Raw genomic sequence first — 16,002 nt, forward strand, 5'->3', positions numbered from 1 at the left:
CAAAAAAACAACAACAACATTATTATTTCTAAGTTTCTTTTTACAATCAACAACATTATTATTATTTCTATCAAGAAGAAGGCAAAGGAAAAAATAACTTAATCAACTGGTTGTGACCATAACAATCTTACACTTCATTCATACTTGCTAATCCAAATAGGCTTCCCATTGATCTGAAACTCTACTATACTTTTTCCATTCATGATTTTATCAACTGATCCGGTAGAATCTAGAATCATTTTTGCAAACAGAGTTTGTCTATTTTCTGGCACTTCTTCTTGCATCTTAACATCAACAACCGACTCACCATTTAACTTAGTAAAAAAATCTGCAACTTCCTCTTTCGTCACTGGAAAACCCCTTGAAAATGTTAGAAACATGGTACGATCATCTTTAGAGACAGTAAAAGGATTCCAGCCCCATAATCCGCCTATAGGGACGTCAAAATCCATTGGTCTTGCCCTAAAGCTCACACTCCCGAACACTAGGTGAGGAAAACCTGGAATTGCTAGCAGCTGGCTTGGGCTTGACGATCCTGAATTTTCCTTGGGTAAAATAAGTTGCAATATATCAATAAAAATCCGAGAATAAATGGTGTTCAGGAAATTCTTCACTCCACTTATCGCGGAATATTTGTTAAGGTGAAACATTTCTGCGTGGGGGAGGAAAGGTATTGTGTTTGATTCAAGACATTTCAAGCATAAAGCCGCCTCATCTGCAAGGGCATTCAGACAAACATCGGAGAGGCGGGCGAGCTTCCTAATAATGTCTGGACAGCTTTTTGCTTCTAGCCATAGCCATATAGCCATGATTAGTAGAGACTCTGTGGGTTCTCGAATCAAATGAATCACCATTCGAGAGAATACATCTGGATCAATAACATGATAGTTATGAAGCTCCTCTAACGTAATTGAAGCCATTGAAACTAAAAACTTAAAGAAGAATTATGCTAACCAGAAACTTAAAGTATGCCAAAGCTAATTGAACTTGCAGAGAGTATGCTAAGGTGTTTATATAATCATGTTAGAGTTGTGAGAGTTGACTTTTTATTTTTCTTTATATAACAAGAAACATCCTGCTAATTTATTAGCAAGCAAAATGACAAAAAATTCACAGAAATTTTTAGTAGAATTTTTGGGCATTGCTGTTAATGAGTGTACTTGCCTTATTTTGTTCTTCGCCAATTTTACTGCCATAATTTCATATGAACACTCTGGTGAAAACCAACTTAAAATTTGCTGCTTATAATATCATGTTGGGGTTTAGTGTTCTATAGACAATTGTTCCAGGATATAAACCTACTGTAAATGAATTGTTCTTTATGTCATTTGTTTTAATAAGATATGGTTTCATAACTGTATAAAAGCAACCACTTTTAAAGAACTAAATAAGTCTAAATAAAAGGAAATTCCTAAGTTTATTTAAAGTGATTATAAAGTGTTCATGCAAGCATGAAGTGAGACAAAACATTATAATAAGCTAATAAACTTAAAACCACCCCAAGTCAAGTGATATGTTTTGAATAGGGATTGACATAACACTGTTAAGACTTGCATGTAACAATGTTTTCTGTCGAGACAGAGAGCTGATCTCATTAGCTTCAGATATGTAGATATCTGGACAGTTACATGGATCCAATGAAAGGGTTCATTAGGATTGGGGCCCGACTTGAGATAACAGGATGGGTAGATTTATCCTTGTCACTTGTTAATCTCATTGGTATTAATAGGTATAAGTAATCCTAAGACTCAAAGGAATGTTAATTAGTGATTCTGGATTATGGAATGTGATGCTTTGATCATGTTGTAACATGATCCGTAACAGGGATGACTCTAGGGTGTGTACGGCAGACGTTGGGTATCACAGGAAGTGATTACAGGATAGTTAACATTGGATTGAGCATTTGTCACTCCTGATAAATGGGAGATACGTCCAAGGATCATTTGTGGAATACTTGACTCTAAATCCTTGCAAGGTGATAGCTTAAGACTTGAAATGAAGATTTCACTTAACCTACCTAATTGGAGTTAACTCGGCCTGTACAAGTAAAACGAACGTCTCGCTATATGTGACTGACATAATCCATAGTCATAAGATTCTGTTCAAGGATGTAGTTATCAAAGGATCGAATTGTACTGTAACTAATACGGAAAGGTCAACGACGGAATCAACCTGTCTTCTTATAGCTCTGGGGGAATGTTTCGGATCTGCCAATCACAGTTCGAGTACCCATTCTGTTATACAAAGATTGAATGTAATTTTGAGAAATTAATTTAATGGTTGTATACAGCTAGAAGCAATAAGAACCTAATGGGTCACACATAAAACTTGGAACTCAAAAGAGAAACAGATATTAATTAATTGACGGAAGCCCAACTAAGTCCACTAAGGCCCAATAATAAGAGGGGGCGATTTTTATGTGTAGGGACACATAAGGAATTAATTTAAATTCAGACAATTATAATTAGATTATGATTATGAATTAAATTAATTATAGGATAAATAAATTAGAAGGTTTATTGAGATTAAATTGCTCCTAATTATTATACTATCAATAAGTTATTATTATCTTTATATTTAGATATAATTGTAGATAATAATAACAAGAGTATTATTCTGAATACAACTCTTATTCAATAACCTAATTCTATCTAACTAGGGTTTAGATATGAGAGGCTATAAATACCCCTTGCTACTGAGAATTTCGGCCAACCCTAGTCCTTCCAAAGAGAGAGAAATTTCGACCCCCACTGTTGAGGACGAGATTTCCACCGCTTGCTTCCATTCAATTGATTTTATCTCTTTATCCTTGATCTTGTGTTGATTAATTAGAGGCAATCTATTTTGGTTGCTATACTTTGGTTGAACTCTAATTAATTTGATCTTGTGTTTTGTCTTGTGCTCATGAACTCGGATCTAGAGTTGAGGGCACTTCGCTAGCAACAGTAAATAGTTCTTCAGAAAGGTATTTCCTTCTATCCCTCTTTATATGAAATAACGATTAACGGATCTTGTTTAAAGGAAATAGATTAAAAATTTTATATTTTCGCTGCCAAACGTTTGCCTATTATCCTTCATATCAACTTAAAACTTTATCTGATAATAATAAAAACATATTTATTTTTTGATCTTATACCTATCATTGTAAAATTTTGGATCAAATGGTTCCTTGACGTGGTATCAAATCTCTTAGTCGACTAAATGATCATGTGTTCAAATTTTGACAAACTCATTTATTGATTAAAATTTTCAACATATAATAAGATAAATCTATACAGTTCTGCATTTTCCACGGAGTGTGGAGGGAAAATAATAAAAGTTATTCTTAAGCCTGACTAACCTTCTCCTTAGGCAGAATATCAAGTGTTACCTGATGGGTTTTGGTGTGAACTACGAGTATTTTTATTGAGAAAAAAGTTTATATGTTGAGCGCACCATGTAATCCATTTCACGGGACTAATAATTCGATGTCATATTATCTATTTTAGAGTTTAGAATTAACAATATAGGTTTGTATTTAGGGTCTAGAGTTAATATTTTAGGTTTACAATTTATATGTATAATTAATTAAAAACCATTTAATTAATTACACAATATTAATATTTTATTATTTAAGGTGTAATTTGACATCAAATAAATATATAGTGCGCAGATAAGATTGTATGTCGGGCATATAATAACATTTTGGGAAAATTATAAAATTGGATCAAATGGGAGACTCATTTACATATTTAACTCATTTAGTCAACCTACTATATATTTAGACTATTTTTGTGTAACTTTTCCATAATACCCCTAACATTTCCTCTTTCCCATTCTCCTTGGTGGTTACGCGAACGGTTGGTTACTCTTTCATTAATGATTCTCAAACTTTTGATCTTCCTATCTTCCTTTAAATTGCACGAAATCTGCACCATTTCTCCAAATCACCATGTATTTCTCTTTTTTCTCTCTTCATCTCTTGATTCTTCATCTTTCTAATCCTAGAAAATGAAGTCGTGGTTCTTCATCTTCCATTTTCTACTCGTTTCTTGGTTTCTTTCTTCTTATGACCATCAAAGAAATGGTGATTCTACGTTATTTTTATCATTTTTTCCAGTTTATCATATTATTTTTATCGAAAAATGTAAGTATATACTGTTTTCTCTGCGTTTTTTTCCAGAAATTCACTTAGCATATGCTGTTTTTGCCAAGTCTGCGAGGAGAAATTTATCGATTTAACTTCGCGAAACGATGATTACGCAAAGTTTGCAACGTAATTGGATAAATTTCTCCCGCAGACTCTGTGTAATCATCATTTGGCGAAGTCAAAGCGTCACATTTCTTCTCACAGACATCGCGAAATCATCGTTTCGCTAAGTAAAATCACCCTCTTCCTTGCACATTTATTTTCGCACACTTAGTGAATCCTCGTTTCGCGAAGCCAAATCTTCCTTTTTTCTGACTAACACGATTAAATTTTTCTGAAGGTGGTTGAATACATAACATCCCGCAAGAAGGCGGCGTCCTCAAATGCAGATGGGATGACTTTCCTTTTGATACATGGAGAAATTTCCATCAAGATTGGTCACATTCAACTTTAAAGTGATTAGTCAAGAGTTATTGTGCCAATCTTGTTCTGTACCATGAGACATCCATCCCAAAAGGTCTGGACTTCCAATACAGGGAGAAAATTCCATCCACATTCGTCACGTTCACTTTGAAATGATTCGTTAGGAGTTTATTGTGGCAATCTTGTTGTAAATTTTGATAATGTTATTATTTTAATGTTAGAATCCGTTGTTGTTTGGCAATTTTTTGTTATATACCACTTAGCGAATTTTGTTAAAAACACATCCAGGCTTTGCGTATGCTAATTAAAATCATCAACAGCCAAACATTAGCTTCGCAGGCTTCGCATATGCTAGAATCTGCGAAGTACATATTGAGGGTATTTTGGAAAAGTTACACAAAAACAGTCTAGATTTGTAGTAGGTTGAGTAAATGGGTTAAATATGTAAATTGGTCTCCTATTTGACTCAATTTTATAATTTTTCCTAACATTTTACTCGTAGAAACAATAATGTGTGAGAAGCAATCATAGTTGACACTCCTCACATCTCCTTGCAAATGTGTTAACAATATTACTCTTGTGAAACTCACGATATCATAATCATAACCATTACTCTTGTGAAACTCACAATATAGACCGTTGTGCCTTCTGTCTGATGCTTTCAGCTTTAGTGGATACTTAATGTGTTGCTTATTTAATTCCATCCAATATAAAATTTCCTTTCTAGTAACATTAAAGGGAGCATAGTTTTGATCTGTTTGCTTTTTGGATCTCCTATATCTTTTTAATTTAATTTAAATTATAAAATCTACTAGACTTTTTAAATTTTATTTTGTGTATATTTAAAATTTAAATACTAAGTAAACTTTGATTATATTGTAAAGATAAATTAACTTTTAAAAAATATTTATCAAAATATATATAAAAAAATATTAAATAATATTTTAATTTTAAATGTTTAAATATTAGTATAATATATAAACTTATATGGTTGGTAATAGTCAAAAGTTGAAAGTTAGATTAGTGCTAATACATGTATAATAGTCGCTTGGTGACTCAAGTTTGAACCTCTACCTCTACATAGATATTTTTTAATTAAATATGAGTAAAATATTAATCAGACCGAACTGCTTAACTGGAATGATTCACGGTTAATCTGACCTGAACTTCAGTATAGTTTGATGGATATCCAAAAACCCAAACATCAACAAGATCGGAGACTTGACCAGTTCGTGGTCGAACCAGCCAATCTGGTTTCACAACATTGATAATTTTGGGTTAATACATTTGGCATTGAATTTTTGAAGTTGTATAAAAAAGTATGATTGGCTCCTTGAACTTTTAAAATATTCCAATAACTTCATCAATTTGTTTAAAATGTCTCAAAAGCTCCCTCAACTTGCTTAAAATGCGGTCAATCAATCACTCGATTGCAAAAAAAAGTAAACTACATGCCTAAGGTGTGTTGCACATGCTTGAAATGTTATTACATAATTCAAGGAACATATCAAAACATATTAATAAAAAAAGGTCTTACTTGCTCAACTGTAAAACATTTACTCTATGATATTAGAGCATCTCCAAGAGCCTCTTAGTTTGGCTCTTAAGTTAAAATTTGAGGAGTGGGAATGAAAAATGAGCTCCAACAACCTTTTAGTGGCTCCTCAAATCACTAAGAGCCTCTCAATCCTCTCTATTAATAGAGAGTCTCTCTCAACCTCTTAATGCCTCCTAACTTTATTAAAAAGTTTATCTCCTTTCACAATTGGTACATATAACAATCCTTAATAATTTTAATAGGGTGTCTTCTATGGTTACTTTGTTTTTAACAAAGTAAAGCTTACTTTGTTTTTTTCACCATTGGATGATGCTGGACTTTAACAAAGTAAGTTCATCCAATGGTGGTAAAAACAAAGTAAGCATAGCCTGGCCCTAAAATAATAAATAAAGAGGGAATATAAAGAGTATTGTTGGAGATGATATGTCTTAATCACTCTTTTTTTTATAGAAATTGTGACGAGACAGAACTTGGGCGGAGTTCACTAAGAGTCAATTATTTATATTATTTTTAGAGAGTAAACTAAGAGTCTCTTGGAGATGCTTTTAGAACCTCATATTCCGATATTGGTCATTTTAATTTTCCAAGGCACGTGCAACACATTTTCCATGTGCAGCTTACTTCTTTGTGACCGAATGATTAATTAACTGCATTTTAAGCAAGTTGAAGCGGCTATCAAAATATTTTAAATAAGTTGAAGAGACTATCAGAACACTTTAAAAATTTGAGACCCGATCAAATTTTTTGAACAAATTTAAAAGGCGGATGATGTATTATTAAGCCCATAATTTTTTTTTTTTAGCTAATCTGTTAACATGTGTGGGAAAATCTTCTAGATAAAGTTTAAATATTCTAAATAATTAATTGAGTAAAAAAATATGAAAAGAATTGAGTAAATTTTTTATTTATTTGAATTAACTTTTCTTTCTATAATCCTGGTCTTTTGCCATCCAATTCTCAACAAACATGTAATAATAATATAATGCATACTTATATAGCTTTTTCTGATGTAAGAAAATGCATAAAAAGGTTTCATAAATTATTTCAACAATCATATAAACTCACTGAGAGGAGAGCATAATTTAATTTAGTATTCCTTCTTCCAATTTTGCAATTATATGTTTTTTTCTCAATATAATTAGTGTGAAGTTTATACCATTTAGATGTTTTGCTAGATGCTAAGAAAATTATAGAATACATATTAAATGTTGTCTTAATTTCAACACCAAAGTTGAGGTGGAAGCAAAGAAAATTTTAATTTGGTTGAAATGGGAAGTTTCCCAACATTTTTGGTTGGTTTGTTCATATTTATAGGAGTATTTGATCTGAGTTCTGTTGATGCAAATTTCCCCAAGAGCATGTACTTCTTCTGGGGTGGTCATCATTCTGCATTTCTGGGTAATGGTGATGAGCTTCAACTTGTATTGGATGAAACATCAGGTAATTAATCATTAAAAAAAATTGTAAATCTGATTAATTGATTCCACGTTGTAGTATATAGTAGGGATCGTGTTCATGTTGTGTTAATTATCATATTAGTGTGAAATGAGTTAACCTCAACCCAAATCAATCCAAAAATATTTAGTATCATATTCGTATGTACCTAATCAAGTTAGTGTCAATTTCGGATCACATGTAATTTTACAATACATCTGTATTAATGGTGGCATTTGAAAATATAGGAGAATATGGTAATAATACTAAATATTTTATGTCATTTTTGGATTTGTATGTTAACATGTACTGACCATCCAGAAATCTACTAATGGCATATTGGATTTGTATAATGTGTTTATAATTGACAAATAATGTTGGATTTGTATAATATATTTATAATTGATAAATAATTTACTATTTTTATTAAAAATGACATGTAAAAATATAAGAGCTTCAAATTATACAGTAGGGTCTAATTCTTTCTGAAAACTCATTGATAAAAAAAATTAAAAGATCTGTCCAACATTTACACTTTCATTAGTAAATTTTATATTAAATGGGTCCTAAATTGTCAGGACCCGCTCTGGTGTCTTCATGATTTTGATGAAGTAAAGACCAATTATTTGGTTCACTAATAAATAGTAGTAGTAATTACTTTGGAAATTCAGGGTCAGGTATAAAATCAAAAGCAGCATTCATGTTTGGGAGCATTCAAATGCTAATGAAGTTGGTTCCTGGAAATTCAGCTGGAACTGTCACTGCCTACTATGTAAGAGCAATAGTTATAGTCTCTCTAAGACATTCATCTGTTTTTGTCTTAATGGTACTAAATTTTATTATATTACATAACTAATTAGAAGCAAAATATATAAATTTTATTTATGATTTTAAAATCCATTGTTAAAAGTTATCATAGATTTCACTTTTGGATAAGCGAACATTCATCTCTCATTTTTGGATAAGCAAACATCTATCTCTAATATGCCTCCTAATATTTTTAATAAAACAATATCAATAGGTTGATTTGATAGTTATTTGATTGAAATATCGGATCTTCCAAACAAGTTTACCGATAAACTGAATTAGTTTCATACATTTTGGTAAATTATTTATAAATGTTAGTAACAAATTAAACATTTTAGACATAATGTATGTTTAGAATGTCCGACATGACATTCAAACAACGGTCAAAGTAATCCATTCATTTGATTAAATTGTTAAATATGGATACAATTGATATTATATGCAAATTTTTACCATGTGTTTCTCTAAAAATAAATGGGACAAATTTGAACCTTTAAAAGCAATTATTTTCCAGAAAATGACGGATCCATATCAATTTACCAATCTTGATTTATGCAGGTATCCTCTAATGGAAACAGACAGGACGAAATAGACTTTGAGTTTTTGGGTAATGTCTCGGGACAACCGTACATTATCCACACAAACATTTATGCTCAAGGAAGTGGAGACAAGGAACAGCAGTTCTATCCCTGGTTTGATCCAACTGCTCAGTTTCACAACTACACCATTCATTGGAATCCTTCCATGGTTGTGTAAGTTACCACACACACTCTTTAACTTCATCACTAAATATAAAACATGACAATTATATACGCGACCCGTGACCCGAAAACACGATATAAAATCGAACGAACTTAAGCGGTTAAACATATACTGTCATTTTTTAATTGACACAAAATCAACATGTAAATTTTTGGGTTGAGATACTGATTACAAAATAACACAAATATTTACGATTATTATACATTCTCATATTTTTACACGTCCCCTTCGTTAATAAATGTAATAAAAATACAATAATCACCAAAAATAGTAAAATTACATGTGACTTATAAACACAATACACGAAATATTTCGGATCAAGGGTTTATTAAATAGATTTGGGATAAGGTACAAATTTAACCATATAGTTTTGAGAAGAAAGTGGCCTCTCTAACGAAAGAGTGAGTTTTTTCATGAGCAATTTCACGTTCTGAATACTCTCCAACCTCCAACATTTTGACAACCCAATAACACTTGAAATCGCAAAGCTTTTAATGTTGAAATTGCACGATTTGGTAAAGTTTAGACTCAAGGTTACATTATTTTGTACATGAACTCTAAATTCGCTCTCCCCTAATAACCATAAGGCTAAATTTGTATCTTACAATAGATGTTAGATCAAACTTTTGGATGGTCTAGTTAAACTGCTAATCCAAAATTGATATAACAGAAGTATTATTATATCCTCCTGTATTTTTTAATGTCACAATTAAAATTGCTAGTAAAATTACAAGTGACACGCAAATACGACACGAAACCAAACACTAATTAGTTTTGGTTGGCACGATTATGACAATATTTGCTGGGTTGGATTTAGGTTACTCATTTGACACTAACACCATAATTGACACGACACTAACGCAATAATTGACACGACACTAACCCGATAATACAATTTTCCCCCCTTAATATAAACGGTTTGCCAGCCATGCTGACAAAAAGTACTGATATAATTCCAATCCAATATGTAATTTCTGATAGATTTCGAATAAAAACAAAGCTGCATCCTAAGAAAAAGTTATAAACAGTTCATGTCCTTATTATGGTTAGCTAGCTATCTAAATAAATCCCTCCCTTTCTGAGGATTCTCCTAAAGTTTTTACCAATTTGTTATGTTGGCACCTAAAACCTGATGAATCTAGACACCAACGACACTAACCTTTGCATATTCATCACTGCAAATTTCAGGTGGTATGTTGACAGTATACCAATCCGAGTATTTCGGAACTACCAAAATGAAGGCGTCCCTTACCCAAACAAACATGGGATGAGAGTTTACTCCACACTATGGAATGCTGATCAATGGGCAACTCAAGGAGGCCAAGTTAAGATCGATTGGAGCGGTTCGCCTTTCATAGCACGATACCGCACTTTCAGAGCGAGAGCCTGCAAATGGAATGGACCAGTTAGTAGCAGTCAATGTGCTTCAAACACTACAGCCAACTGGTGGACATCACCGACATACAGCCATTTAGGTTATGCGAAAGCCGGTCAGATGAAATGGGTAAGAGACAATTTCATGATATATGACTATTGTAAGGATACAAAGAGGTACAATGGGCAGATGCCAGCAGAATGTTCGAAACCACAGTTCTGATGAGATGGAAGTGCTAATGTGGTATGGTATCCAAAGAGACAAATAATGCAGGGGCACAGTTTTTCTACTAGTACCAGCATAGAACTTAGAAATCTATGTGTTTTAACCATGTTGATTTTGATTATTTTCCTTCCTCTCTTTGGTTATACCATCTTGTTTTCATTTCATTACATCAATAGAGACAAGTAAAGTGAATGAATGTGGATTCTAAGTGGGTAAAACGCACCCAAGGTCACTAAAATTTAAGGTTTGTGCACTGGCAGTCACTAAAGTTTTTTTTGTGCCAATAAAGTCACCAAAGTTTGAGTTTTGTGTCAACAAAGTTACTACAGCCAGATCCGTTATTACTAGAAATATGATATGGCAAGTCAAATAAACTGCCAAGATGTGTATTAGAGATTTCAATTTCAGGTACGGACTCTGATAATGGGAGTAGCAGCAGTGCTGCCGCCGCCGCCACCACCATAGCCAAGCTCAATTAATAGCCTTGATTCTCCGGCTTTTACGGATTTTACATATTTTATAGTCAAGTTTGTCTCCAATTTAAGTTTAAGGTCCAGCATGGCGAGTCAGATTTTCATTTGACTTGCCACATCATCTTTCCAATAGTCTTTAACATCAGAACCGGCGGCAGTGACTTTATTGGCACAAAACTTAAAGTTTGGTAACTTTATTGTCACAAAACAAACTTTAGTGACTGTCGAGGTACAAACCTTAAACTTTAGTGCCATGGGTGCATTTGACCCATTGCTAAGTATATCAAATAACGAGGCCCTCTAATCGCTCAAGTTAAGTCTCGAATTCAATTCTAGTGTATGCAACTGACCTTAACTGGGAACCGATGACTAAAGGGTGTTAATCAACCTCGAACGGATTAATAAGATCCACCTTCCAAGAAGGATACATCAAACGACATAATCATTCCTGTCTTCAACTTGATTAGGGAAACTCAAATCCTTCAAACAGGCAACAAACATTAGAAAATAGAATGCTAAGTCTCATTTGAGGTGACAATAACATACTAAGTAAATCAGAGGTTTTGTGTCAATATTAAGACCAAAACAAAGTTTTACCAACTGAGAAATATATTCTGTAATGGATGTTCTTTGTATCGTAATCATTTTGATTTTCAATATTTCCCTTCCTCTTTTGGTTTTACCGTCTTCTTGTTTTGATTTCATTGCACAAAGTGAATCCCAATCCCAAACCCAAACACTTTTGTCTTTAACTTGATTAGGGAAAGTCAAATCCAGCACAGGGCAACAGATGTTAAGAAAATAGAATGCTAATTCTCAATTCAGGTGAAAATGACATATTAAGCAAATCAGGAGTCCTGTGCCAACATTAATGGTGTGTTTCGCTAGAGAGGAGAATGGAATGAAAGGAATGAAGTATGAATTTGGATGTATGCATTAGACATTGATAATCTAGATTCGAAATCAGCACTAATCTTCCATTATTTCCTTTCATTCCCCCCAACTTCTACCAAACACATCCTAAGACCAGAACACAGTTGTCATCATTACCAGCTCCTAAAACAGATAATTCCACCAAACCATAATATATGTGGAAATGTAAACAGCAGGGATATTGACACGTTTGTGGTCAATTTCTAAACTATTTCTCTATTATTGTTGGTTTGAAACTATTTCTGGTTTTGTGGTGTTTTTAGTTCACTGGGCTAATTACAATGGTGTGCCAAAACCATCAGCGTGCCAAAGATTCTTGTTAGTCATTCAAAGCAGTCCGTCAGCCTGAGAGGCGGAATGGTGTCTACATGTCACACAAGCAAACTGATGCCTGGTGCAAGATTCTCATGCTTTTGAGCAACTCAGCACCAGTCTCGGACAGGTGGACTATCAGAGAAAGTAATTCACCTGATATACATGCGGACTGCTTTGAATGTGTGAAAAAAAATCTTTCAAATCTCATTATGACTAGCGGAGTGAACTAAAAATACCATTAAATCAGAAATAGTTTTAAATCCATCATAAATAGAGAAATAGTAAATGTTGCACGGAAACTGAAACCGAACAATAGTTTCGTGCAACATAGGAAATAGTTTAAGGATTGACCACAAATGTGTTAATTACCAAGGGCTTTATTAAACAGCATTGCTCTATATGACAAACTTCTAAAGCATATATCAAAGACATCAAGAAACTTCAAAGTATTCCTGAAATCCGATAACTCAAGCATTTTATTTGAAGCAACCATATAAATAAGGAGTAAGCAATGAGAAGTGATCAACAGAAGCAGCTTTAATTAGGCGAAATTCAAACTCTAATAAAAGAAATTAAAACAGGTACCAATAATTGAACAATTCAATTACGAAATACAAAGCCAAATACCAGCCACAATAAAGCCCGTACCCAACAAGGCGAATCCGATCCTGGTATTTTCTCCTAAAAGCATCCCGAACACAGCAGTAGCAGCGAATGTTGTCGCATTGGTGACGGGAACAGCAAGAGATATCGGCGCATCGCTTAGAAGAGCAAAGAAAGTAGCAGAGGCTGAGAGATTGAGCAAGAACGGAACAGAATATTGCCAAAATAAGAGAAGAGCAAGCAAGTCCTTAACCGAAGAAATTAATCTCTGGCGGAGATTCGGTGGGCTGGATGAGGAAGATGAGGAAATTTTGCTGGATCTCTGGTCCCAGATCAGGGCCCCACGCCGAATCAAGGCGTTGGTGGCACCCCAGACTAGGCCTACTGCTACCATCTTCTCTATATCTCTTGCTATCATCGTTGCTTGTGGTGACTACAGAAATGGCTGTCGCTTGGAGAGGCTCAAGACGGTAAGTATGAAACAATACCACCAAAATGTTGGGAATTAAGGATCAATTTGTGACTTTAAGTTGGCTATTAGGATAAATTTAGTGCAAAATTAAGTTTGAGTTTATTTTGAACTAATTTGAGAGTTTGAGTAACTTGAAATCCAAATTAATTATACATAAGGTGGTGTTTGATAAAATTGAAAAAATAAATGCTGAATATTATTATTATAAGTGATGAAAGTATTGAATGTCGTAACTTTTATAAAAATATTAGTTAATAATATTTGAGTTAAATATTTTGATTTATTAAAATAAGTGATTTTTAACTTAATTAACTAATTTAAGTGGTAGAGAAACAGCTATTATCAAATGCACTTAAATTAAATAAGTGTTTAACATTTTAATTTAAGTAATTAAGTGCTTTATCAAACAAGATCTAAATTAATCATATTAATCAACTTCAAAGATCAAATTCATCGTTAATTAAAAGTGATGGTCTTCGACTATGACTTATTACTTTGTGTTATGGAATGCGCCAATAGAGCTAATAAATGAGCCTGAACCTAAAACCCGAGTACATAAGGTCCATTATCGTAGTTAGAAGTTTTGGAAGCTCAAACGAGATTAAAAGGCTCAAACCCACTAAGAAGGACAAAATTGTCACTTCAGCCATCTCAAAAGCTTATATAAAAGAGAACCAACCTACTAATATAGACATGTAATAATCTTATTAACAACTTATACAACCTTACATAAACTAATTTAATCTTCGAAGCTTATACATGGGCCCACTCCGACATAGGAACGAAACTGGAGCAAAATGGAGATTAGCTAGTTTCGGGAATACCCAAATATTGGTGCATTGAGCGTTGATTGAACACGCGAATATGAAAAGAAAATTGAGCCAAACAACGAACTTAGTTGCAGAACATGGATTTGGGTCTCCACCTGGACACTCTGAACCTGGCGAACCAACCCCAACAAAGAGAATCAGCCAAAGGCTCAACCAATGATAGTCGCTCCAAAACCCCTCAATTTATTATCAACATTTGCTAGTTTGTCCTTGCACCACTCCTGATGCCTAACAAGCATATCTACTAACTCTCTTCTTAATGCCTCTATACCGTCCGTTCTTGGTGCTACTATAAAATTATCAACCTTATCTTTATCTTCATCTTCCTCTTCTTTTTCCTCTCCCTCTTCAATTCCTGCATGTCTTTTTTGCTCTTCTTCCTTTGCTTCCTCTTTTTCCTCTTCTTTAGTTGCTTCTTTAGTTCCTTAATAGATCGTTTAGATCAACCTTACGCCCATCGCCATGGTCCAACAGATACTTGTACTAGTCAGTCTCTTTCTCACAGTCCTCGGCTTCAAGTGTCTCGGCTGCTGGAGCTGCAGCTTTCTACACATTGCAAACAAATACGTATTGGAAAATAAACACGAGTTAAAAAGCAAATAATTTACACATTGCAAACAAATCCCATTATACTTACACTAAATGTCTCTTTAACTGTTTAGAATAATGGGGTTGCTTTCTGACTCCATCACAGTACACATGGAAGTATATTGCTCTCTCTCCTACTATAATAGGTATGAGTCGCACTCCACAGTTCAAGTATCCAAGTCTGAAATGAAAAAGCTTGGTTAGCACTTTGACTAATACATACATTATATAAATACAATATATATTTATATATCATCATACCTAGAATACGTTTGCAAATCTATAATTTGATATGGAACACGTTTCTTAGTTCCCTTTTAATTATCAACCAAATTATTCTTTCTTCTCTCAATAGCCATATCAAATGACTTATAACTCTCATCCCAAGCCAACACACCCCATGAGAACTTATTGAACAATGCTGGAAAATCTGCAAGTTCAATTACTCAATCCTTGACATGTCAAACGTGTGTTATCTAGGATATTGCCATGAACAAAGTACAACTTGGCCATAATAATAGCGTCTTGGTCTTTCCCTTTCTCTTTCTTCCAGTCTGTCTCTTTGAAAACATTTTCTATATCACCATGCGTTATTAACGTATAATCCTTGAAATATTTATTTCTCAATCTTTTCGGCATGTTGAGTTCATTCATCATTCCCATAAACTCTCTCGTGTTTACTCCAAACTTTAACGCACTAATAAGTACAAACTCCCAATCTCTAAATCTCAACTCCACTCCTCTCACCTTGAACCATATCTTCATGTGTTTACTATTTTCATGCTCAATCTCTATCGTTAATACATATCGTTAATACATGATGGGCTATAGCTCTAGAAAAACTACCATCACCATATCCAAGTACTGTCCAAAGCATGTTTTTCTATACATTTTTATCTGATTATCATTCAACTTGGACTTGATCACCTTCCCAGAATCCAAATTAAATCGGACTGTTGCTCGTGCATCCGAATTAATGGTCTCAGCATATTTGTAATTGCGTGTCATTTTGCTCTTTTTGGATTCCTTAAGATCATTCAGCAAAGTAATACAATCAACACATATATAAAAAAAA

The 16,002-nt window shown here is 33.5% G+C and overlaps 2 protein-coding genes across 2 annotated transcripts; one reads left to right on the forward strand and one right to left on the reverse strand.

Moving 5' to 3' along the window:
- The first annotated feature begins 7,378 nt into the window (after positions 1-7,378).
- LOC136203712 (probable xyloglucan endotransglucosylase/hydrolase protein 26) lies at positions 7,379-11,335 on the forward strand. The gene is made up of 4 exons (XM_065994923.1): positions 7,379-7,550; positions 8,216-8,316; positions 8,910-9,103; positions 10,302-11,335. The coding sequence occupies exons 1-4, from the start codon at positions 7,379-7,381 to the stop codon at positions 10,708-10,710; spliced, it is 876 nt and encodes a 291-aa protein (XP_065850995.1). The 3' UTR covers positions 10,711-11,335.
- A 1,618-nt stretch (positions 11,336-12,953) lies between these two features.
- Positions 12,954-13,595, reverse strand: LOC136203713 (uncharacterized). The gene has a single exon (XM_065994924.1). It carries the CDS (start codon positions 13,453-13,455, stop codon positions 13,039-13,041), a length of 417 nt encoding a protein of 138 aa, XP_065850996.1. The 5' UTR covers positions 13,456-13,595; the 3' UTR covers positions 12,954-13,038.
- Positions 13,596-16,002: the final 2,407 nt, after the last annotated feature.

This window comes from Euphorbia lathyris, chromosome 8, assembly GCF_963576675.1.
Source record: "Euphorbia lathyris chromosome 8, ddEupLath1.1, whole genome shotgun sequence".
In the NCBI taxonomy this organism is placed as follows: Eukaryota; Viridiplantae; Streptophyta; class Magnoliopsida; order Malpighiales; family Euphorbiaceae; genus Euphorbia; species Euphorbia lathyris.

Coding starts and splice junctions, on each gene's coding strand:
- LOC136203712 (XM_065994923.1), top strand. CDS start 7,379: ATGGGAAGTTTCCCAACATTTTTGGTTGGTTTGTTCATATTTATAGGA. Junction 8,317..8,909: donor GAACTGTCACTGCCTACTAT/GTAAGAGCAATA, acceptor TGATTTATGCAG/GTATCCTCTAATGGAAACAG. Junction 9,104..10,301: donor TGGAATCCTTCCATGGTTGT/GTAAGTTACCAC, acceptor TGCAAATTTCAG/GTGGTATGTTGACAGTATAC.
- LOC136203713 (XM_065994924.1), bottom strand. CDS start 13,455: ATGATAGCAAGAGATATAGAGAAGATGGTAGCAGTAGGCCTAGTCTGG.